Genomic DNA, 23305 nt, shown 5'->3' with positions numbered 1-23305 from the left:
GCCGACGGGTGATGGATGGTACAAAGGGCAAGATGTAAGTGGGGTGGGGGTGGATGTTACAAGCCGAGGAGGCAGGAGGGGCAGAAGGGAGCCGGGAGCCCCAGGATGAGAGAGGAACACAGGCTATAAGCCAACTTCCACTGTCACCTCTGGGCCGAGAGCAGCGTGTCCTCAGTTCTCACAACCACCGCTTAAATGCAGGTTATTAATTCCTCCATTTAAAAGAGGAGAAGACGGGAGCCTAAGCAACATGCCTCGAGTCACCAAATCAGGAACTGGCAAGCATGGATTCCAACTCGGTTCTTTGAACTCCGAAGTCTGTGCTCGGGAACCGCGGCCTTTCCAAGTAAATGTCCGGGAGAAGGGCCCCGCCCTGCATCTTCTTCCACAGACTAACGAACACCACCGCCCTGCCGCCCCCAGGGAGCGCCTAAAAGCCTTAAGGCTGGAGACGGACGCCACAGTCTCTGAGCAAAGGTACGACGCGGCCATTGATATCACGTCTAGTTATGTGGACCAATCCCCAGAAAGTGAAAGAGCAGAGGGGCGGGTTTATGCAAAACACACAGCGCTTGAGCAGGAAGGCGAAGCAGTAAAAACCTTATTTAAGGTCTATTTCCAAAAATTTAGTTATCATTATGAAGCAAAAATAATGAAGAATTGGTTTTAAGCAAGATCACACATTAAGAAAAGTCTAATGATTAAGCCATAAAAGTCACCACAACCGTAAAAGCTATAGCAAGAGTAACGCTGGCCGGCAGTGAAACTTACCAGTATCGCTTCTCGGCCTTTTGGCTAAGATCAAGTGTAGTATCTGTTCTTATCAGTTTAATATCTGATACGTCCTCTATCCGAGGACAATATATTAAATGGATTTTTGGAATTAGGAGATGGAATAGGAGCTTGCTCCGTCCACTCCACGCATCGACCTGGTATTGCAGTACTTCCAGGAACGGTGCACTCCCCTTCGGGGGAAACTTTTGGTTGTCAAAAAAAAGAATATAATTATTCAAGTATTTTGCTGTTTAGAATACAGGAAAACTTTATCATGAAGGTTAAAGTTTCTTCATTTACTTGTTTTATCTAGTTGTTATGGGATCTATTTGCAAGTGGAAGTTTATGATTCGTATAGTTCTGTATTAAATAACACATACGCTTCATTTAAGCTTGGGTCATGCGCTATTTTCCGTATGTCTGTTAGCTGCTGTGCAAAACATGAAATCGCTGATACTGTTTGAAGTCCCTTCGGCAAAAACTCTAAGTTCTCCGAAAAATACGAGAAAACCTACAAAATGTGCATAGTTAGAAGAATTCTGAGCTGCTTGTTTTTTTTTTCTTCTGAGAACTCATAAGTGTTCACGAGAGATTCTGTTTCGCCTGCCATGAAGTGTATCGCAGGAAACCCGTGTAGTCCCACCATCATGAGACAACTGCGATTATTCTTTAAACTGTTTTCGGTGCTTCCGTCATTGCAGTAGTATAAATCTACCGCCGCTGACGCGGGTTTGAGTCTTAATCCGCGCAGATCTCCCCACAAAGATTTCGTTTCAACGCCGCAACTGTTGAATCGCGTCGCCTGTAGTTCGTACTCCATAGCAAGAGCAACTACGGCGATGAGAAGGCCGCACACCACCTTCACAACAAAGAATAATTCTCGCTCGCCGTCCGCGTGCAGGAGTGGAGATGCAACGCAATCAAAAATAAAGGAAGTATTTAAAAAGCCATCAGAAAGAACAGTAAGTACTCCAGTAAGTTCCGTACAAAATGGAGGAATCCGAGCACCGACTTTTGGTCTGGATTGAACTAGATTGAGAGTGTTCTTTTCTCGGTAATGCAAAGCCAAGAGCAAGGGTGAAGTGTTACTCTCCGCACTCCTACCGCCAGTTCTCTACCGGAGTCGAAAATAAAGATTGCTTCTCTCTGCAGGAGTCAAATCCGCCGGGCCACAGTGGGGTGCTTTATTCTTACAGACGTAGTTTAAAACAGCAAAATTTCTGAAAGGCTTTGATTTCAGGAAACAACACTTCTCCGTACGTCACTCCAGAAAGGGAGTCGTTGTTATTTTGTAAGTTGCATTTTATTCTGAGGAGAAGTGTTAATTCTGCAGTTTTTTCACTGTGAGTTGATTTTTACGATCACCAAACCTCAACGTGAGGGAGAGCAATGCCCTACCTTACTTTTCCAAAAGGATATACGTATACGTAAGAGTGTCTCTTCGTTTTCCCAAACACTATTCGTGTTGTTTTCTCCTTCTTTAATTATTTTTCTTTTACGCTGCTTTGGGTTTTCATTGCTGCACGCAGGTTTTTATCCGTTGCTGCGAGCGGCAACTACTCTTCGTTGTGGTGCGGGGCCTTCGCATTGCGCAGGTTTCTTTTGTTGCTGAGCACGGGCTTCAGGCGGCGGACTTCAGTAGTGGTGGCACGCGGACTCTAGAGCGCAGACTCAATAGTTGCGGCACACGAGCTTAGTTGCTCCATAGCCGGTAGGAATTTTCCCGGCGTAGGGTTCAAACCTGTGTCCCTGCATTGACAGGCGGTTGTTTGATTACTGTGCCACCACAGAAGTCCCCTTTTTGTCTTTTCATACTCGAAGTTGAAGCCCTCCGCTTCACTAGCGTTTCAATCATTTCTGAAATGGTCTCTTACCTTGTCTGGTACAGGAAATATTACATGATGCTTTGGGGTAGGGAAACGGACTACGGATGCCTAGACCCGGCATCGCGGTTCAGTTAGGATACGCTTCACTCGAAGTGTAAAATGGTCAAGTTACTGTTCAGATCTCCACAAGAAACATCTCCAGGTTTCTGGAGATGTAAAAGCGAAAGCAACTGGCGCGCAAAGGGATTTTTTTGTTTTTTTAACTGTTGCGGTTTAACTCCCGGAAACCGCATTCCACTGGGTCGGACTCCGCGCGCGCTGGTGACGCAGCTGCTGCGCCGGAAGTGCGAGCCGTAGGTTCCGGGACTCAGCTATGGCTGCTGCGGCAGCACGCTGGAATCATGTGTGGGTCGGCACCGACACCGGCATCCTGAAAGGTGGGGGGCGGGGGCGGGAACCAGGGGCGGGGGTCGCCGTTTGGGGACATTGGCGCGACTAACGTCCGTGTTCCACAGGCGTGAATCTTCAGCGCAAACAAGCGACCAACTTCACGCCGTCGGGACAGCCGCGGCGCGAGGAGGCGGTGAGCGCCCTGTGTTGGGGCGCGGGCGGCGAGACTCAGGTGCGCAGCCGCTGGCAGGCGGAGCGAGGGGCCTGGGGCACGGCCGCCTCCCTCTTCTCGCCATTCTGCCCTCCTCTGCTCGCAGATCCTGGTGGGCTGTGCGGATGGGACAGTGAAGCACTTCAGCACCGAGGAGGGCAGGTTCCAGGGTCAGAGGCACTGCTCCGGAGGGGAGGGCATATTCCGAGGCCTCGCCCAAGTCGACGGGTAAGACCGAGCCCCTTGCTGAAACGCTCAGGTCGTAGGGAGAGCTTTGAGGTTCCCGTAGGACGGCCGAATAATGGCGATCAACCTTGAGGTGACACGGGCCGGGTCTGCGTGACAGGGGCCTTTGTCCTGCCGAAGTTCATTCATTCCTATAACAGACATTAACTGAACACCTACTGGGTTGTATATAGGCATTGGGCGAAATGCAAGGGATTCAGGTCAACCAGACACAGTACCTGCCTTCATACAGTTTGCAGCCTCCAGGGTTTTTCTTTTGGCTCCATAATCTTTTGGATGACCCTGAGCCCGTCATTTAATAGTTTCGAGTGTTTTTCAGTGGGGGCTAACAACCACCAACAAGGTCGTGAAGCTCCCAAAGTAAAAGATAGGAAAGTGCTAGGTTGCAGGCCTAGCTTCCTTCCGAAGATGAAGAGAGAGGCTGTGAGCAGACTGTGTAGGTTTGGTGATGTTAATTCTGACAGGTGAGGTGGAGAAGGCTTTGTGGGGGTGAGAAGTTGGAACTGGCCCTTGAAGCATGGGTAGAATTTTGAAATGTGGAGAAAGGAATAAGGGCATTCTAGAAAGAAGCTCCTGCCTGAGCAGAGGCCAAGGATTGGTGTTAGGCTACAGGGTACATCACAAGAACGATAAATAGCATTTGAAGGTTGAAGCTGAGGCAACGTTTTTCCTTTTTATTTTTTTTCCTATTATTTGTGAGGAAGCATTTTAATATGAGATAGGCAAGGTAGGTTGGGACTAAAGGTAAAGGGCTTTAAGTGCCAGGCCGAGAGATCTGCACTTCTGTAGGTGGTGGGGAGTTACTGGTTTTTGAGCAGGAAATGCTGCAGTCAGAGCTATGAGCTTGCAGGAATGTGGAGGATGGATTGGAGAGAAAGCAGTTGGGAGACTTGCCACAGCCCAGGCAAGCCTAGAGCCTGAACCGAGTTGGGAAGGGTGGGCAGATATGAGAAAGAGTATAAGCTTGAACTGTACCGATACTGGGGAGAGACTTGCTTGGGCTTCATGGGACGCATACTTTGAGGGAGAGATTGGAACCCCGAACAGGGAACTTGAGAGAAGAAGCTGGTGTTTGGTTTTGGCCGAACACTAAATCCAGAACAGTCCCATTTCAATCCTTTCAGAGCTACTGATCCTGACCTCTGGTGACTGACTCAAGGTTCAGAAAGACTAGCAGGGCCAGGTGCCCCAGACGTAGCTGTGGAATAGCAAAGGCTGTCTGTTTTGGAGTATCAGACTTGATTTCCAGCTCTGGTGCTGACATTTATAGCTGAGTGGCAAATCTTTTAATTTCTCAGAGCTTCAGCTTCCTCACTTATGAGACTGGTAAACCCTTACCTTGTTGAGGAAATTAAGTAAGAGCCATCAAGCCCTGCCCAGACCCGAGTAACCTAGAGGCTTCCTTAAGAGCAGGACTGGTATGGGACCTCCCTGGTGGCACAGTGGATAGGACTTGATGCTCACAGGACGTTCAGGCCTGTGTGCAGGAGGCCAGGGTTCAATCCCTGGTCGGGGAGCTAGACCCCACGTGCATGCCTCAACTGGCAGTTCACATGCCTCAACTAAGGAGCCTGCGAACTGCAACTAAGGAGCCTGCCTGCTGCAACTAAGACCCGGGGCAACCAAATAAATAAATATTTTTTAAAAAAGGAACAGGGCTGGTAGGAGGGAGTCTAGTTCATATGAATTTGGGCGTGGGTCGACTGGGGCCAGAGAACAACCCTGCTCCTTTTTTTAACCCTGAGTCTATCCTCCCTTTGCCGGCAGCACCCTCATCACATGTGTGGATTCTGGGATTCTTCGAGTCTGGCATGACAATGACAAGGAAGCATCCTCTGACCCTGTGAGGCTCCCCTGGCCTGATCCTGATGGTTGGGGGAGGTGGGGCCCAGGGTAGGAGCCAGATGAAGGCTTTGGGGGAGGGAGGAGGGTAAAGATCTGGAACCGACTCTCATCTCCCCTCTCATCTTCCATTCTTTTCAGCTCTTGGAACTGAGAGTGGGCCCTGGGGTGTGTAGGATGCGCCAAGACCCAGCGCGCCCCCACATGGTTGCCACAGGTGGGAAGGAGAATGCTCTGAAGGTGTGGGACCTGCAGGGCTCTGAGGAGCCTGTGTTCAGGGCCAAGAACGTGAGTGATGGGGGGTGGGGAGGTGATGGGGGGCAGGGAGGGGCTGGTTCCGAGGTCCAGGGAGTCTGAGGCCACTATGTCAGAGACCAGCTGGGCTTTAGGGGACAATGGTAGAAGGCAGGAGGAAGGGGCACACTGAGCCCTCCACAGCCCTGTCCCCCATCTACCCACCCTACCAGGTACGGAATGATTGGCTCGACCTGCGGGTTCCCATCTGGGACCAGGACATACAGTTCCTCCCTGAGTCACAGAAGCTCGTCACCTGTACAGGGTACCACCAGGTGAGGCACCACCCCACCCCTATCTCTTTCTGGGCTTAAGCAGCCTCCTGGAGAAACAGCCTTGCTGTGCAGGCTCGGTCCCCACCATTCGGCACAGCCGCCCTGCTTGCCATCCTTCTTCCATCCCTGAGCTCCCAGAAGAGGGACGACTTCCCCCATCTGTTCCAGCCCAATGGCTGAGCCGGTGATCTTCTCTTACTACATTCTAGGAAGGAGTTCCCTGAACTGTGATTCTTCCTTTTCCTCCCACCTGGAAGAGAAAAGAAGGGAGTGTCCCCTTCATAGTAGAATCACATGGTTCAGGTGTCATGAGAAGACGTGAGCTGGGTATCAAGAGAACTGAGTTCTGGTCCTGATGCAGCCTCTGATTTGCTTTCGGACCCAAGCCTGACCCTCTACTAACTGGCCTCAGCTCCTCAGCTTTACAGGAAAGGTCCACATGGGGATCTTTTCAGTGGGTCTCTCTCTCTCTCTTTCCTTTTTTGACTGCCCTGCGCTGCATGCGGGATCTTAATTCCCCGACCAGGGATCAAACCTGTGTCCCCTACAGTGGAAGCACAGAGTCCTAACCACTGACTGCCAGGGAATTCCCAGCTGGTCTTATGTGAAGTTCTAAGACCCAGGCAGGCCTGGGTGGCTGTATTTGCCCTGTTTCCTTTGCTCCTACATATTGAAGTCTGCTATTGGTGAGACGCCTCTGCTCAGAACACATATGAGGGCTTCCCCTCTCTTCCCTGTTGAGACTTAACGTCTTTCTCTGCTTGAAATTCAGCAACTCTTGACAGTTGGACTGACTTGCTTTTCCATCCCAAGAGGGGAGTACGGGGGGATGGAATGCTCATGCATGCAGACCATGGGAATGCTGCCGCCTCCAGGCTGGGGGACCTCTCTCCTCAGCCCTGTATGTTCATGCTCCTTAGCAGCTGTCTCTCCTCTACCCCCCAACACACAGAGAAGAGGAGTGCATTTCAAATGGGAGTTTCTCTGAAAGAGTGGGTTGTAAACAAAGCAATATATGAGGAGGGAATGAAGATGTGGAGGAGCCGGAGGGCATCTGTGGAGTGCGGGTACTGTTGGTGATGCTTCAGCCTTCCTCCAGGTCCGTGTCTATGATCCAGCCTCCCCCCAGCGCAGGCCGGTCCTCGAGGCCACCTACGGAGAGTACCCACTGACAGCCATGACCCTCACTCCTGGGGGCAAGTGAGTGTTTAGAGGGCAAAGTGGGGCTTGGGAAGGACTCCAGGGGGCCCCTGCTGACCCCATGTGCCTCTGATCTCCTCAGTTCGGTGATTGTGGGGAACACTCATGGGCAGCTGGCAGAAATTGACCTTCGGCAGGGTGAGTGGACTAGGGAGCCTTGCGGAAGGGGAAGGGGTGGGGAGGAAGGGCAGGATTCCCTCGGACGGGGTGCAGTGGAGCTGTTGAGCCCTCTTTCAGGTGCCAGATTGCCCGGGTTCAAATCCTGGTTCTGCCATAAGCTGTGTGACCTTAGACAAATTACTATGTCAATTCCGTGCCTTAGTTCCTTCACGTGAAAAATGCAGATATTAATGGTAATTGCCATCTCAGCATTATGTTAAACGAGGATTAAATGTTGAAACATAAAGTGATATGAACAGTAAACACTCAATAAATGGTTGTTGGCTGGCCAGCTAGCACTGATTCCTACCGCCTTCTCTAGGGCGCCTACTGGTCTGTCTGAAGGGGCTGGCGGGCAGCGTCCGAGGGTTGCAGTGCCACCCTTCAAAGCCCCTTCTAGCCTCCTGTGGCTTGGACAGAGTCTTGAGGGTACACAGGATCCGGAATCCACGGGGCCTGGACCATAAGGTGAGAGCCTGCTGCCTCCTGTTTCCCGGATTCATGTTTCTATTTCTGCAGGCTTGGCCCGTTAAGGTCCCTCATCTTTTGCAGGTTTACCTCAAATCTCAACTGAACTGCCTCCTGCTGTCAGGCAGGGATAACTGGGAGGTAAGCAGTTGGGTCTGGGAATGTGGGAGCTAAGGGCACAGGTGTGAGGACTTCCCTGTGAAGAGGAAAGGGAAGCAGCTGGAACTTAGACCTGGGACTGTCCATCCATCTGCCAAGCGTAGTCCTAAAAGAGTTACTGCCAAGGGTGAGATAGGCACATGGATGGACATGGTTTCCAGGAGCAGGAAATAAAAGGGGTGGTGCCTGGAGGAATTATTCCCCTTCCCTGTGGGTCTGACTCCTAAGCTCTTCTCCCACTCACCAGGATGAACCCCACGAGCCTCAAGAGCCCAACAAGGTGCCCTCAGAAGACACAGAGACAGATGAACTCTGGGCTTCCTTGGAGGCAGCTGCCAAGCGGAAACTCCCCCGTTTGGAGCAGTCCCAAGGCGCCCTCCAAACCAGACAGAGAAAGAAGAAGAGGCCTGGGTCCACCAGCTCCTGAAGAGCTTGTGCTCACGTTGTAAATAAACAGCTTAATACGTACCACGACCCTGAGCCTTTTGTGTTGGCATAAAGGAAAGAGTGGCGGCTGCTCCCTGAGCTGGGGTGATGGGGCTATCTGCTGTCACAAAAGCAGGGCCGGGAGTCGGCGGGCTGGCGTGGGTGGAACCGAGTGCGGGGGCCGCGCGTGGGGCCATGGGCTGCTGCCAAGGCAAGGACTTTCAGACTTCGGGTGAGCAGGCCAAGGAGGCCGGGTCACAGGAAGTTCAGGAAGGTGGGACCGGAGACACACAAGGGTGCCCAGGGAGCCGGGAGTGCGGGATGGACCACCCGGAGGTTGGACTGGGGAGGATAGAGCTCAGCGGCCTCGCATCCTCGCAGGTAAAGAAGGGGTCGATGCAGACTCGGCGGAAAACCGGAATCTCAGGTCGCACGAAAGGCTTCTGATCACTGTGCTGTGGCGGCGGCTCTCCCTGTTCAGCCGTCGGGGCTCCTCGCGGTCAAACAAGAGGCAATCAGTCCAAAATCCAAAGCAGGCGTGTACGTTCCAGGAGTGCAACCGGGAGGGGATCCAGGAGGAGCCGGAGAAGGGGTGACCGCAGCCCTGTTCTCAGTCCGCCCCAGCCTCCCTCCAGAGAATAAAGTTTCTAACTTGTACCTGCCTGAGAGCTTGTGCCTCCAAGGCTCGCTTTGCGCACACAGGGCGCGGGCACCACCAGGGCTGCGGGCTCTTTAAGGCTCCTCCCCCGAGGCTGGCCCATTCCCTTGGGCCCCAGGCTCCCGTTCCTTGGGGGCGGGGCCACGGTTGCGGCCTAGCCAATGGGAGAGCGGAGTTGCATTAGCGTTTGGGTGGAGGGGCGCGTCTCTCGGGTCGCCGGGCTTGAAAAGGCGTGGCACCGCCCGCTCGTCACCGGGGGTGGGGTTACGTGTGGGTGACGTGGCGGCTTCTAGTCTTTGGTCGGGTTTCGGCGGCTTCGGTTCCCGGGGTGAAGGCGGTGACGACCCGGGAGATTGTGGCAGTGGCGGCGGCGGCGCCAGGCGGCAGAGAGGAGGTAGGACACGCTCTAAGAGGGGTCTGACCGCAGTGTCTGCTCTGGGCAGCTCTTTCCGGGGACGGCGCGGGCTGGGGGGAAGGGAACCAGAGGCCAGCGGGCAAGTCCTGCCGGCACGGCTCGAAGTGAGCGAATACGTCGCCGTCCAATCAGGAAAGCCCCTGTTGAGAAAGACGTCGGCCTTAGCTAATCAGTGGTTGCAGTCCTCCAGACGGTGGGACTTAGGCGAGGCGAGGGTGGTACTTCCTGCTTCAAATAAACACCTAGAGATTTCCCCCCTCCGCCCACCGAAGTGTGTCCCTCTCAGGAGGTCCGTCACCGTTTCTCCCTGACGAGTCGGAGGAACCCGTGGATACGAGAGGGCCCACTTAGGGCCTAGGGCAGTTGCACGGGCCGGACTGGAGCTTCGGAGCCACAGGACCTGGCTCTGGCCCTGCCTCTCCTTCAGGGCCCCGGCCCGCGCTCTGGCCGCCAGAACCAAGTTGGAAGAAGAGTCTGAGGAGCCGGACGGCTTGGGCCAGAGAAGAAGCGGGGTCCTGCCCGCTGCGGGTCGGCCCCAGGATCTGCGGGTGGCTTCGGGCGCGAAAGTCCGTGCCAAGTGCAAAGGGGCCCCGAGGATCTGCTGGTTGGGGGGGATTTGTGGGGAAGGAGGCTGCCTGGGGAATGACACTCTCCCCTCCACCACAGTCCAAGGTTATGCGTCTCAATGATCCCGCGGAAACGCTACGGGTCTAAGAACACGGATCAGGGTGTCTACCTGGGTCTCTCAAAGACACAGGTCCTGTCCCCTGCAACTGCTGGCACTAGCAGCAGCGACATCGCCCCTCTGCCCCCCCCAGTGGCCCTGGTCCCTCCCCTTCCCGACACCATGTCCTGCCGGGATCGGACCCAGGAGTTCCTGTCTGCCTGCAAGTCCCTGCAGAGCCGTCAGGTAAGGACCTGGAGTGGGAAAGGCAAGAGTGACTCATACTCAGACCTGGGAGACGCGGTGCTCCAGCACCGTTGGTTGAAGTAATTCTTGGGGGAGCCCGATGGAGAACTGGTCCAGCTTGGAGAGGGTGGTAGGATCTACCAAGCAACAGAGAAGAGGTGGGCTAGCTAATCTAGAGGTAAGGATCGAGGCTTTTTTTTTTTTTTTTTTTTTTTTAATCAGGAATTCCCTGAGCGTAGGGTTGCTATTCTGGAAGGAATATCTCAGCGCAAGAGGTGGCTGCAAGTATATTTGGTTTGGATGAAGAATAGGTTCTTGAAAGAGCTTTTAGCTCAGAGACAAGCACTTTGAATTCTAGTTCCAGTATAATTTTACCACGTTTGCTCTGTGACAACACAGAAGTTAATCTAGTTGGATCTCAGGTTTTGTATCTGTAAAATGAAGGAAGATTTCTAAGTAAGTAGTTTTTTTTTTTTTTTTTTTTAAGTAAGTAGTTTTAAAATTAGATTTGTCTTGGTCCAGACTTTCTGAATCCAAGTGGAACCTGAGTAAATGTAATTTAAAATATTTTTACTGGTCAGCTCTTGTTAGCTTCTCTTCTGTACAATCTCCAAGAGTTTTACATTTATTCTTTCTGATTCCCGGATTGGAGGAATAGAATGGTAATACTAGTTACCATTTATTTAGTGCTTAGAATGGACCTGGTATTTGGCTAAAGTAATTTACAACCCTTAGTTTTTTTAATCTTAGCAAGAACAAGAGATGTGTGGATTGTCTTCATTTTACAGAAGAGGAAGTAGAAATTCAGAATGGTTTAAGCAACTTGCCCCAAGCCCCTTATGTAGTAAGAGGTGGCACCTAGATTTGAACCCAGGTCTACCTGTATGGACCGTCTGGTGGAGGATGCCACTAGTGTTAGAGGGTGAGTTTAGTAGACACCTGAGGAACAGTGAAAGCTGGAAATGGGGAGGGAAAACTAAAGTTTTACCTCTTGACGTTGCTTTTCAGAATGGAATCCAGACAAACAAGCCAACTCTGCGTGCTGTCCGGCAGCGCAGTGAATTCACCCTCATGGCCAAGTGAGTTGACAGAAGTTATGTGGTGGGATGACCACTGTCTGAGGAGAGGTAGCCTTGCCTGTGGTGACCTTGGCCGTGAGGACTGGGATTGGTTGTGCTGGTGCTAATGTGGGAAAGGCCCTCTCCTTCCCTTCCCGCAGTGTTCCCATTAATGCTCGTTTGCAGGCGCATTGGGAAAGACCTCAGCAACACATTTGCCAAGCTGGAGAAGCTGACAATCTGTGAGTGTTCTCGGGGCCTTTCAGAACTGGGGCAGTGCACCCGGGAGGGCGGAGGAACCATACTCCCTGAGCCTGGTCTTCAGCCTCACCTGTCGTGACTTCTTGTTTGTCTCTGCAGTGGCAAAGCGCAAGTCCCTCTTTGATGATAAAGCAGTGGAAATTGAGGAGCTAACTTATATTATCAAACAGGTGAGCGACTAGCGATCGGGAGAGCCCAGCATTTCAATTGGATCACTTCCATCATTTTCCCTTGCTCTAGGGTCCCAGAGAAATTTTCTAGAGCCAGCCCCAAACATCCCGCTCATCCAGTGTGTCAGTGATCATCTACTGTGTACAAAGCACCGTGCTGGGCACTTGCCACACAAACATTACGAGGCAAGATACCTGACTTCAAGGGCTTATTGTCTAGAAGAGGTATCCAGCTCATAAACTCACACTTACAATGAATAGGAGGCAAATGGTACAGAAAAGATCTTATGAAAAGATGAATGAGATAGTCTGGGGACACTGGGAAAGATTTTATTGAGGATGTGACATCTGAGCTGGTTTCAAGGCTTGTGGAGAAGCCGTGGAAGAACGTGCCAGACAAAGGAAACAGTGTGTGCAGAAGCATGTCTTATAAAAGGGAAAGTTCAAGTTTTTGTTCAGATATCACCTGCTCAGGGAGGCCTACTGTCACCATGCTGTTTACTACCCCAGCAACCAACTCTGATCTCGCTTATCTTGCTCTATTTTCTTTTTTATAGCACTTGTTACATTCTGATGGTCTCTATAATTAGCTTATGTTTATTGTTTGTTTTCTCCCACTTAAGTCATCTTCCCCCAAAAAAGAAAAAAAAAGTGCTAATGCCATAAGAGCAGAGATTTTTCTTTCTGTTTGTTCATGGGTGTGTCCCAGATGCCTGTAGCAGTGTCTGGCAGGTATTAGGTACTCAGTATGTGTTGATTGAATTGAGTGATTGGCAGCAAATGAGACTGAAAAGGTAGACTGGTAGCTGTCTGTGAAGATCCTCATGGGGGCTTGCTAAGGAGTGTGGAATCACTCTGAAGTGTGTGGGCTGCAAAGACGATTAGAACCTGGATTCCAATTCTGTCTGCAAGACCCTAGTATAGCAGTTCTAACAGTGTTATTTGTTTCTTTCCCGGAACAATGTAATAAGAATAAAATGAGAAATTGAATGACCATGGGGGAAAAAGGAACACCCTGGAGCATGAACGGTCAGAGAGGCTAGGGAGGAGGCTTGTGCAGTTCTCCAGTATGAAGATGATTATGGCAGAGGCCAAAGGGCAGACACATTCAGGAGATGCTGTGCTGAGTAGAAAAGAGAGGGTTCCGTTAATTACTGGGGCATTATCGCATAGGCATTTAAGAACCACTGACTGGATTTAGACAGACTTCAAATCCCAGGCTCACCAATTATGGTGTGACCTTGCGTAAGCTACCTAACTACTCTGAGCTTCAGTTCCCTTATAAATAAAAAGGGGATAATAACAGTACCCACCTCACAGGGTTGTTACAAGGATTTATTAGTTTATTTTTTCAATCACTCACATTATTGAGTGACTTTGGCTGCCTGGTTCTGGGGATTCAGCAGTGAACAAGACAAATGCGGTCCCTGCCCTTGGCAACTTCCTTGCTGAATGGGTGAACTAGACACTATACAAGCAAACAGAAAAGACAGTTTCAGGTAGCGGCACATCCTATTAAAGAAATGAGGTGAGTGAGTTCCTCAGGGTAGGGGCCTACTTTACATGGGGTGATCGAGGATGGTTTGGCTGAGGAAGGGACATAGAGACCTGAATGGTAAGGAGAAAGTTGGTCATCCAGAGATCTGACGGGGGCACATTCCAGAAAATGGGAATAGCAAAGGGAAAGGCCCCGAGGCCTGGGCAGCCTTGATGTGAAAGGCTGTGAAACAGGCCAGTGTGGCTGCAGCACAGCCAGTGAGAAAGAGGCCTGTGGGGGGGGTGAGGTCAGAGGAGTGAGTGGGGCGAGACCTCATAGCCCGTGTAAGCTAGGTGAGGAATTTGGATCGTGTACTAAATTTAGTGGGAAGCTCTTGGAAGATTTTGAAGCAGGGGAATGACATGCACTATTTTTGGTTTAGAAGGTCACTCTGGTGGTTGTGTGGAAAGTGGATTGTAGGGGGCAAATTCTAAAAGGAAGATCACTTAGGAGGCTCTGGGCAATTTTTAGAGAGAGGACAGTTTGGACTAGGGTAGCTTTGTTAGAGAAGGAGATGAGTGGACACATTCAGAGTATATGTTGGAATCAGCTGGGTTCTTTGTGGGTTCCGTGTGGATTAAGGGAAGAGAGAGGAATTGAGGATGATTTCTTAAGGTTTTCGTCTGAGCACCTGGTGAGCGGTGGTACCATTTACCAAAGTGGCAAAGAAGGAAGGGGGAATAACTGGGGGGGAAATTAAGAGTTGTTTTCTATGTTAAGTTAAGAGAAAGTCATAAGCTGCTTAGCAGGTTGCATGGCGCACAGTAATCAAACCCGAGACTGCTGTTCTGTTCACAAAGTGCTGAGTATGTAGTAAACGCTCAGTGTAGGTTACGGTGTGCTGTGGCATATAGGTTGGGTTAAGGAGATGTCAGTATGTGACTTAGGAGCTTCTAGCTTGGGCAACTAAGTGGGGAGTAGTGCCATTTTCTAAGTTCCGGGGGGAGGAGATTTTATGGGGGAAAAACCTGGAATGCAGTTTTGGACACATGACTGTGAGCAGGCTCCATTAACTCTGAAGGGACAGAGCAGTCAGCAGCAGAAATCGTCCAGGGGTCTCGAGAGAATCTTTGGGGCTAGGATACTAATTGGAGGAATACTAACTGGGGGTACTGTTGGAGGGACTCTAGAAGTTGCCTAATCTAGTTTTTTGGGTTTTTTTTTTTAACTTTTATTAATTTATTTACATTTTGGCTGCGTTGGGTCTTTGTTGCTGCCCGCGGGCTTTCTCTAGTTGCGGCGAGCGGGGACTACTCTTCGTTGCAGCGCATGGCTTCTCATTGCAGTGACTTCTCTTGTTGTAGAGCACGGGCTCTAGGAGCGCAGGCTTCAGTAGTTGTGGCTCGTGGGCTCAGTAATTGTGGCTCGCAGGCTCTAGAGTGCAGGCTCAGTAGTTGAGGCACACGGGCTTAGTTGCTCCGCGGCATGTGGGTTCTTCCGGACCAGGGCTCAAACCTCATCCCCTGCATTGGCAGGTGGATTCTTAACCAGTGTACCGCCAGGGAAGCCCCTAATCTAGTTTTTTTCTTAGCCTGTATCTTGAGCTCACTACTTTTGACCTCTTCCCTCTCCCCCTCCTCTTCTTCCTCTGGTCTTTCCCTGGACTTCGCTGTCCTGGGGCGGCAAGCTTTCTCTGCCACTCCCAGCCGCCTCCTTCATCTCCCTTGTCTCGCGAGGCCCTTGGCAGGCAGGATTGGGAAGCAGATAATCCATTGGCCTGGTGTAGAAAGCCTGGCTGTGCTACTAATTCATCGTGTATAACGTTAGACAAGTCACATCTTTCACTCTTTTGCAATAGTAATTTTTAAAAGGAATTCTGTATATAAAAACCATTTCGTTGATGCTTCTGGGAAGCCATGGTGCCTTTGACTCTTCCTGTCTCCTGAGTACAGCACAGATGCTTTGTTGCTCAGCATGCTCTGGGTCTGAGATTTTGGCCTTTTGAAGGGTTCTATGGCCATGAGCATGGCCTCACAGTGGGGGTAGGACAGCAGGGTGGAGGGAGTAAACACCTCAGGTCTTTATGAATGGACGGGGCCATATTTCACCTCTTTCTGGCTCTACCCCGCAGGCACTGAGCCTGAGCAAACTACAGAGCTTGGACTATCCCAGCAGGCCCTTCTGGTCTGTCCGAGATACCATCACCCCTGCTAGTAATGTCCACCCTGCCGTCCCTGCCAGAGATGTCCATGTGGGAGAGGTGCTGGCTGAGGACCCCATGGTTGATACTCAGTTTTTCTGTTGGCTCTTTCACCAGGACATCAACAGCCTTAACAAACAAATCGCCCAGCTTCAAGATTTCGTGAGAGCCAAGGGCAGCCAGAGCGGCCGGCACCTGCAAACCCATTCCAACACCATCGTGGTCTCCCTGCAGGTGGGACCCGGGGGAGGGAGAGGCAGAAGGGAGGAAGGCGTCTTCTCTGGCTGACCCTCTCTCCTTTTCTTTCAGTCAAAACTGGCCTCCATGTCCAATGACTTCAAATCAGTTTTAGAAGTGAGGACAGAGGTGAGAAGAATCTGTGTAGGAGGGATAGGAATCAGGGGTGAGGGCCCCAGAGGGAAGTGGGAAGGGGACAAGTGGAAGGGCAAGGGCAACAGGGTCACGGGCACCAGGAGGAATCTCTTTAATGTGCCCGCTTTCCAGCGGCCTCAGGACCTTTGCATTTCTTCCCCAACCCTAGAACCTGAAGCAGCAGAGGAGCCGGCGGGAGCAGTTCTCCCGGGCACCCGTGTCAGCCCTGCCCCTTGCCCCCAACCACCTAGGTAAGTCACAGGCAATACAGGGAGCCCTGAGGGATAAGGCTTAGTTACTCCAGTTCTGGTATCTTCCAAAGGCAGGGGTTGGGTAGGAGAATGGAGGGCCAAGGAGGTTGCTAGGCTTTGTCTCTTAGAGGTCAGACCTGATTGCTGGGATTTATGAGCCACGCCTAGTCTCCAGCATTCTCAGTGTTGGGGGTGAATTCAATCATGTTCAGAAGAATGACAGTTTCTAACTTTTTTTGCACTTACTCGTTGTATTCCCATTCTGTCATTTAATTTTCACAACCACCTTTTGAGAAAGCAACTATTGTTATCCCCCATTTTACAGGTGAGGAAACTGAGGCTCAGAGAGGTTAAATGACTTGTCCAGGGTCACAAGGCTAGTAAGTGCCAGAGCTGGGATTCAAATCCAGAGCATGTGGGCTTTGAACCTTTTAACCACTAAGAAGTGCCATGTCGTCTTTCTTCCCCCAGGGGGCGGTGCTGTGGTTTTGGGGGCGGAGTCTCGAGCCTCTGGGGACGTGGCCATTGACATGATGGACTCTAGGACCAGCCAGCAGCTGCAGCTCATTGATGAGCAGGTATCCACGCTCTGAGCTTGGGAGGAGTTGCTCCTCTGTTTTCCTCTGTGGTCACAAGCAAGTGTTTGGAATGTGCCATGGGTGGAATGGCAAAGTGGAGGGTCCTAAAGAGGCAGGCCCTCCCCTGCAGAAGCTCCCAGTGCTCATGTATGCTGTCTCTCCTCTGAAGGATTCCTACATCCAGAGCCGGGCAGACACCATGCAGAATATTGAGTCCACAATTGTTGAGCTGGGCTCCATCTTCCAGCAGTTGGCACACATGGTTAAGGAACAGGAAGAAACCATTCAGAGGTGAGATTCTTTCTCTCCTTAACTTCAAAAACAGGAGCCTTCTCTTCCCCGTGGATTGGCATCCTAAAGGTCCCCAGGGACAGCTTGATGCCCTTTGGAAGAGAAGAGTGAATCCTGTCCACCCACAGGGTCAAGTTCACCTGCCTCCATCCACTCAACAAGTGTTAACTGAGCACCTGTTCCTTGTCAAGCACTGTCCTAGGTGCTGGGGATACGGTGATCAACAGCACAGTTAAGTCTATTTTGTGGAGCTTACTTTGTAGTATGGAATTTAATAGTGTGGGTGAGGATAGCTGTTAAAAAGAATTGAGAAGAAATTTTCAGGTACTGATAAGGGCTATACTGAGAATTAAAGTAGGACGAGGTGTTCGGAAAGTGATGGAGGAGGTATATCAGATTGGGTGGCAGGGAAGGCTGCTCTGAAGACTTGATATTTAAGCAGAGACATGAACTACAGGAAGGATCCAACCATGCAAAGAAGAGGGATCCAACCATGCAAAGGAGAGGGTAAGAGTTGTCTAGGCAGTGTGGACAGCTAGAGCAAAGGCCCTACGATGGGACAGTCTTGCTGTATTAAAGAATCAAGGGACTTCCTTGGTGGCACAGTGGTTAAGAATCTGCCTGCCAATGCAGGGGACATGGGTTCAATCCCTGGTCCAGGAAGATCCCACAGGCCATGGAGCAACTAAGCATGTGCACCACAACTACTGAGCCTGCACTCTAGAGCCGCGAGCCACAACTACTGAGGCCACGTGCCACAGCTACTGAAGCCTGCGCACCTAAAGCCCAAGCTCCACAACAAGAGAAACCACTGCAATGAGAGTCCTGCACACTGCAATGAAGAATAGCCCCCGCTCGATGCAACTAGAGAAAGCCCGCGTGCAGCAAGGAAGACCCAACGCAACCAAATAAATTATTTTTTTTTTTAAATTAAAAGAAAAAAGAATCAAGAAGGCCAGTGTAGCTGGAAAGCAATGAACAGGAAGAGACAGGTACAAGATAAGACTGGAGGGAGGTAGGCAGAGCCCACGGGAAGGCACGGGAAGGCCTCTCTGCTCTCCTGGTGCCCCCTGCTACTGCACGAGGCATTTTATCTGCTCCTCTTTGGCACTTAGCATTCATTCAGTCAGTTATGGAGATACAGTCGAGGATGAAAGAGACAAAGAACCCTCCCCTTGGGGAATATACATTGTAGTAGGGGAGACAGATAAGTTAAAATATACAAAATAAGTAAATGGTCCAGTATATATTTTTGCCCAGTGATAAATCCATAAATTAGAGTAGGGTAAACTAATCAGGAGTTCTAGGTTTGGAGGAGCAAGTTGTAATTTTAAATAGGATGGTTATTAAGAGAGGCGCTATTAAGAAGATGGCGTCTATCCAAGAAGAGGGAAGGTAAGGGAGTTTGCCATGTGGATATATGGAGAAGAGTACCAGGCAGAGGGAAGAACCAGTGTAAAGGCCTTCAGGCAAGAATATGTCTGATGAGTTAAAGGACAGCAAAGAAGCCACTGCATCTGGGGACAGGTGAGAAGGAGAGTAGTACCAGGTGAGGTTAGAGGGGAAATGGGAGACCAGATCATGTGGGGCCTTTTAAAGCCAGTGTGAGGATTTAGCATTTACTCTGAGTGACATGGGGAGCCACTGCAGGGTTTTGATGAACGGTTGTACTATCTGACTTCTGTTTTATTTATTTATTTTTTGGGCCGCACTGCGTAGCTTGTGGGATCATAGTTCCTTGACCAGGGATTGAACCAAGCCACCGCAGTGAAAGCGCCAAGTCCTAACCACTGAACCGCTAGGGGATTCCCTCTGACTTCTATTTTAAAAGAATCATTTGGTTGCTGTAGTCAGAACAGATTGTAAGGACCTAGGATAGAAGCAGGGAGATGGATGCAGAGGCCTTTTCAGTAATCTAGGCAAGAGGTGATGGTTGCTGGGACCAAGGTTGTATGAGTCGTAGTTGCACTCTGGATGTATTTTGGAGGTAGAACCAATAGGATCAATTGCTTGATGAACTGAATGCAGGGCATGAGAGAAAAAGAGGAGTTTTTAATAACTCCAGGCTTTTGATGTGAGCAATCAAAGGGATTCATGCTCTTCACTTGAAATAGGGCTGGTTACTCGGGGTAGAGTAGATTTGGGGCAAAATAAGTTGTGTTGGACACGTCCAACGAGGTGGACAGTTGTTTGTTTGTTAGACATCTGGGTGGAGATAGTGAACAGGCCTATAGATATAAGGAGTTGAGGAGACAGGTCTGGGCCAAGAGTGGGCAGCATTGGACTTTGAAACTAGGCCAAGTGAGTTCTAAGAAAGAGGAGGATCAAGCACTGAGTCCCAGGGCTATTTCTGGACTCAATTCTTAGTTCTGAGGGAGGGCACTGAACAGGAGCACAGTTTGTGAGGTAGGAAGAAAAATAAATGAATGTGGTGTCCTAGGAGCCAGGAGAAGAAAATGATTCAGGGAAAGAATAATCAGCTGTGACAAATTTTGCTTATAGGCCAAGCAAGATGAGAGCTGAGAATTTAATTGGAGTATTTAGTTCATTAATAGTTAATAATTTTTGCTAAGGTTGGATTTAGGCCTACCATTTTACTATTTTTTTTTCCTGTTTTTCCCTTCTGTTTTTTGTTCCTCTCTTCCTTCTTTTCTATCTTTTGAACAGTTGAAAAAAATTTTTTAATTCCATTTAGATTTGTCTGTTGGTATTTTAGCTATATGTAATTGCTTTTTTTATCCAGTGGTTGCTCTAGGGATTACAGTATGCATCATTAACTTTTCACAGTCAGATGCATATAAAATGTGAGAAGTTTGCAACCCTCTCCTCCATCTTTTATGTTATAGTTGTCATATTTGTTGCATCTACATACTTTATAAACTCCATAATATAATAGTATAATTTTTATCTTACAGAAATAAAGAGGAAAAAATAGTCTTTTATACTTACTCATATATTTACTGTTTCCAGTGCTCTTCATTTCTTCCCAAATATCCAGTTTCCATCACTTCCCTTTAACCTGGAGAATTTTCCTTAGTACTTTTTGTAGTGCAGTTCTGCTGATGACAAATACTTTTACTTTCTTTTTTTTTAATAAATTTATTTATTCACTTATTTAATTTTTGGCTGCATTGGGTCTTCACTGCTGCACACAGGTTTTCTCTAGTTGCTGAAAGCAGGGGCTACTCTTTGTTGCAGTGCACGGGCTTCTCTATGCAGTGGCTTCTCTTGTTGTAGAGCACAGGCTCTAGGCATGCGGGCTTCAGTAGTTGTGGCACATGGGCTTCATAAGTTGTGGCTTGCAGGCTCTAGGGTGCAGGCTCAGTAGTTGTGGTGCATGGGCTTAGTTGCTCCGCAGCGTGTGGGATCTTCCTGGACCAGGGCTCAAACCCATGTGCCCTGCATTGGCAGGCGGATTCTTTACCACTGCGCCACCTGGGAAGCCCACTTTTACTTTTCTTTTTTTTAAAATAAGTTTATTTATTTATTTTTGGCTGCGCTGGGTCTTCGTTGCTGCGCGGGCTTTCTCTAGTTGCAGCGAGCAGGGGTTGCTCTTCGCTGTGGTGTACCAGCTTCTCACTGTGGTGGCTTCTGTTGTTGCAGAGCATGGACTCTAGGCACGTGGGCTTCAGTAGTTGTGGCTCATGGACTCTAGAGTGCAGGCTCAGTAGTTGTGGCACACAGGCTTAGTTGCTCTGCAGCGTGTGGGATCTTCCTGGACCAGGGCTCAAACCCATGTCCCCTGTGTTGGCAGGTGGATTCTTAACCACTGTGCCACCAGGGGAGTCCCTGGCTGCTTTTTAATACTTTTTTTTCTTATATTTGGATTTTCACAGTTGATGGTTTATGTACTTAGATGTGGTTTTCTTTGAATTTATTTATATATTTATTTACTTATTTGGGGCTGTGTTGGGTCTTCGTTGCTGTGTGTAGGCTTTCTCTAGTTGTGGTGAGTGCAGGCTACTCTTCATTGCGGTGTGCAGGCTTCTCATTGTCGTGGCTTCTCTTGTTGTGGAGCAGGGGCTCTATGAGCACAGGCTTTAGTAGTTGTGGCTTGAGGGCTTTAGAGCCCAGGCTCAGTAGTCGTGGCACACGGGCTTAGTTGCTCCGCGGAATGTAGGATCTTCCCGGACCAGGGCTCGAACCCGTGTCCCCTGCTTGACAGGCGTATTCTTAACCACTGCGCCACCAGGGAAGCCCCTTCTTTGAATTTATGCTGCTTGGGGTTCTCTGAGCTTCTTGAATCTGTAAATTTATGTCTTTCATGAAGTTTAGGGAATATTTGACCATTATTTCTTCAAGATTTTTTTCTGCCTCTTTTTCTTTCTGTTTTCTTCTTTTAGGAATATATATGTATATGTATATATAATCAACTATAGGAATTCCCTGGTGGTCCAGTGGTTAGGACTCAGCACTTTCACTGCCAAGGGCCTGGGTTTGATCTCTCGTTGGAGAACTAAAATCCCGCAAGCCATGTGGCACAGCCAAAAAAAAATCAACTATAACTATATTTATTTTGTTGAGATGTATGTATATGTCAACAAATTACATCTCATTAGGAGGCATTTAATGTCAGATTGACCCTATATTATCTAGAACAAGTTTGATCACTTGATTAAGGTGGTAACAGATAATCTCTCCTTTCATTTATTTATTTATTTTATTATTATTATTTTTAAATCTCTCCCTTTTTTTTTTTTACGGTACGCGGGGCTCTCACTGTTGTGCCCTCTCCCCCGTTGCGGAGCACAGGCTCCAGACGCGCAGGCTCAGCGGCCATGGCTCACGGGCCCAGCCGCTCTGCGGCATGTGGGATCTTCCTGGACCAGGGCACGAACCCGTGTTCCCTGCATCAGCAGGCGGACTCTCAACCACTGCGCCACCAGGGAAGCCCTAATCTCTCCTTTTAAAAGTGCATTTTCTTCTTTGCAGTCAGCAAGTGATTTATGGGATACCCTGTTCCCAAAAAACCTTTAACCTAATGTTTCTAGTAGCCAGTTATGATGCTTGTCTGGTCTGAATTAATTAATCTAATTTGGGTGTGTTTTTTCTGTAAAGAAGAGCTTTCCTTTATTAACTGCATGAGCTGAAGTTCATCTTAATCAGGCTGGATAAATCTTAATTATTTTCCTGTATTTCCAGAGTAAATAGTTACGGAGTAGGTGCCATAGTAGTGACCAAGGAGGTTTTTTGTTTTGTTTTAATTCTTCCTTGTTTTTGATTATCATTACGGGCTTAAGGTTTTTATTTATGTTTTATATTACAATTAGTTAGGATAATGATTATTTTCATAGTTCAGATTGTTCCCAGTTTGTCCAGTGGAAGACAAGAGGTTTTTGTTTTGTTTTTTTAAAGAATGGGAGAAAATAAAAGTATGTTTGTATTCTTTTTTTTTTAAATAAATTTATTTATTTTATTTATTTTTGGCTGCATTGGGTCTTCGTTGCTGTGCACGGGCTTTCTTTAGTTGCGGTGAGCGGAGGCTACTCTTCGTTGTGATGTGCAGGCTTCTCATTGTGGTGGCTTCTTGTTGCGGAGCATGGGCTCTAGGCGCATGGGCTTCGGTAGTTGTGATACGCGGCTCAGTAGCTGTGGTTCACAGGCTGTAGAGCACCGGCTCAGTAGTTGTGGTGCACGGGCTTAGTTGTTCCATGGCACGTGGAATCTTCCCAGACCAGGGATTGAACCCATGTCCCCAGCATTGGCAGGCAGATTCTTAACCACTGTGCCACCAGGGAAGCCCCATGTGTTTGTATTCTAATGGGAATGATCCAGCAGAGAAATAAAAATTGATAATATAGCAGGCAGGGGGAAGAATCTTTAAGTTATGTCCTTGAGATGGTGACAGGAAGTGGGATCCAGTGGATAAGTATAGGACTTGGCTTTGAGACGAGCTGGTGAGAGCTGGGAAAGCAGATGCTGGGGGGAGGGACCAAGATAGCTGAACTCATGGCACTGTGTAAATGCCTGGGACTCAACACCTAGTAGTTGAATAAATAAACAAACATCCTTTTAACCATTGGTTGCCAAGCCTGGATGTTCATAGGAACCCCCTATAGAGCTTATAAAAAAAACCAATGGCTGGCAGCCACTGCACAAGGCAGAGCCTGGCAACTAACCAGACCAGGTGCCAGCCACGCCTGCTGGGCCACCTATGCCTAGTCAGTCCCACCACAGCAGAAGGGCCCACACAATATGGGGCAGCCCTAGAGCATATAGCTGTGGTGACCAGAGGGAAGTGAACTGCTGGGATGCATAGGACATCTCCTACGAAAGGCTGTTTCTCTAAGGTCAGGAAACATAACGAACCTACCAGGTACATAAAAATAAAAACAGCAAATTGGGCAAAATGAAGCAACAGAGGAGCATGTTCCAATCAAAGGAACAAGTTAAG

The 23305-nt window shown here is 49.2% G+C and overlaps 3 protein-coding genes and 1 non-coding gene across 13 annotated transcripts in view; all 4 read left to right on the top strand.

Moving 5' to 3' along the window:
• Window positions 1-775: 775 nt before the first annotated feature.
• Window positions 776-966, top strand: LOC132430366 (U2 spliceosomal RNA). Its single transcript, XR_009520461.1, has one exon. It is a non-coding gene; the product is annotated as a U2 spliceosomal RNA (small nuclear RNA).
• Window positions 967-1719: 753 nt separating this feature from the next.
• On the top strand, window positions 1720-8311 carry WDR74 (WD repeat domain 74). 7 transcript variants are annotated; one of them, XM_060019079.1, is made up of 11 exons: window positions 1720-1736; window positions 3116-3222; window positions 3308-3429; window positions 5215-5290; window positions 5431-5577; window positions 5757-5858; window positions 6958-7058; window positions 7141-7196; window positions 7540-7685; window positions 7770-7826; window positions 8092-8311. In XM_060019079.1, the coding sequence occupies exons 5-11, from the start codon at window positions 5467-5469 to the stop codon at window positions 8269-8271; spliced, it is 753 nt and encodes a 250-aa protein (XP_059875062.1). In that variant the 5' UTR covers window positions 1720-1736; window positions 3116-3222; window positions 3308-3429; window positions 5215-5290; window positions 5431-5466; the 3' UTR covers window positions 8272-8311. The 7 variants fall into 7 exon arrangements, with proteins under 7 accessions (XP_059875062.1, XP_059875063.1, XP_059875059.1 ...); XM_060019076.1 differs by lacking the exon at window positions 1720-1736 and adding an exon at window positions 2929-3037; XM_069540964.1 differs by lacking the exon at window positions 1720-1736 and adding an exon at window positions 2991-3009.
• A 154-nt stretch (window positions 8312-8465) lies between these two features.
• Window positions 8466-8884, top strand: TEX54 (testis expressed 54). Its single transcript, XM_060017472.1, has 2 exons — window positions 8466-8544; window positions 8652-8884. The coding sequence occupies exons 1-2, from the start codon at window positions 8466-8468 to the stop codon at window positions 8864-8866; spliced, it is 294 nt and encodes a 97-aa protein (XP_059873455.1). The 3' UTR covers window positions 8867-8884.
• A 324-nt stretch (window positions 8885-9208) lies between these two features.
• The window catches only part of STX5 (syntaxin 5), a 28667-nt gene continuing 14570 nt past the window's right edge, over window positions 9209-23305 (top strand). Inside the window, exons 1-10 of one of the 4 annotated variants that reach the window (XM_060019071.1) lie at window positions 9209-9322; window positions 10010-10253; window positions 11262-11332; window positions 11498-11553; window positions 11672-11742; window positions 15537-15653; window positions 15729-15785; window positions 15961-16042; window positions 16514-16620; window positions 16790-16911. In XM_060019071.1, the coding sequence (XP_059875054.1) occupies window positions 10029-10253; window positions 11262-11332; window positions 11498-11553; window positions 11672-11742; window positions 15537-15653; window positions 15729-15785; window positions 15961-16042; window positions 16514-16620; window positions 16790-16911 (908 nt within the window). In that variant the 5' untranslated portion in view covers window positions 9209-9322; window positions 10010-10028. Of the gene's footprint in view, window positions 9323-9348; window positions 10254-11261; window positions 11333-11497; window positions 11554-11671; window positions 11743-15536; window positions 15654-15728; window positions 15786-15960; window positions 16043-16513; window positions 16621-16789; window positions 16912-23305 lie in introns of those variants that run through there. The other 3 variants (XM_060019072.1, XM_060019073.1, XM_060019070.1) reach the window with 3 other exon arrangements.

Source organism: Delphinus delphis, chromosome 8 (genome assembly GCF_949987515.2).
Source record: "Delphinus delphis chromosome 8, mDelDel1.2, whole genome shotgun sequence".
In the NCBI taxonomy this organism is placed as follows: Eukaryota; Metazoa; Chordata; class Mammalia; order Artiodactyla; family Delphinidae; genus Delphinus; species Delphinus delphis.
The sequence above is the reverse complement of the archived record's forward strand: the minus strand, read 5'-3'. Positions and strand labels throughout refer to the sequence as shown.

What these genes read in the sequence shown, in the direction of transcription:
- TEX54 (XM_060017472.1), top strand. Translation starts at nt 8,466, where the DNA reads ATGGGCTGCTGCCAAGGCAAGGACTTTCAGACTTCGGGTGAGCAGGCC. An exon ending in GTCACAGGAAGTTCAGGAAG is followed by an intron (nt 8,545 to 8,651) that starts GTGGGACCGGAG and finishes GCATCCTCGCAG; the next exon opens with GTAAAGAAGGGGTCGATGCA.
- WDR74 (XM_060019076.1), top strand. Translation starts at nt 2,974, where the DNA reads ATGGCTGCTGCGGCAGCACGCTGGAATCATGTGTGGGTCGGCACCGAC. An exon ending in GCGCGGGCGGCGAGACTCAG is followed by an intron (nt 3,223 to 3,307) that starts GTGCGCAGCCGC and finishes CTCTGCTCGCAG; the next exon opens with ATCCTGGTGGGCTGTGCGGA. An exon ending in CTGTGTTCAGGGCCAAGAAC is followed by an intron (nt 5,578 to 5,756) that starts GTGAGTGATGGG and finishes CCACCCTACCAG; the next exon opens with GTACGGAATGATTGGCTCGA.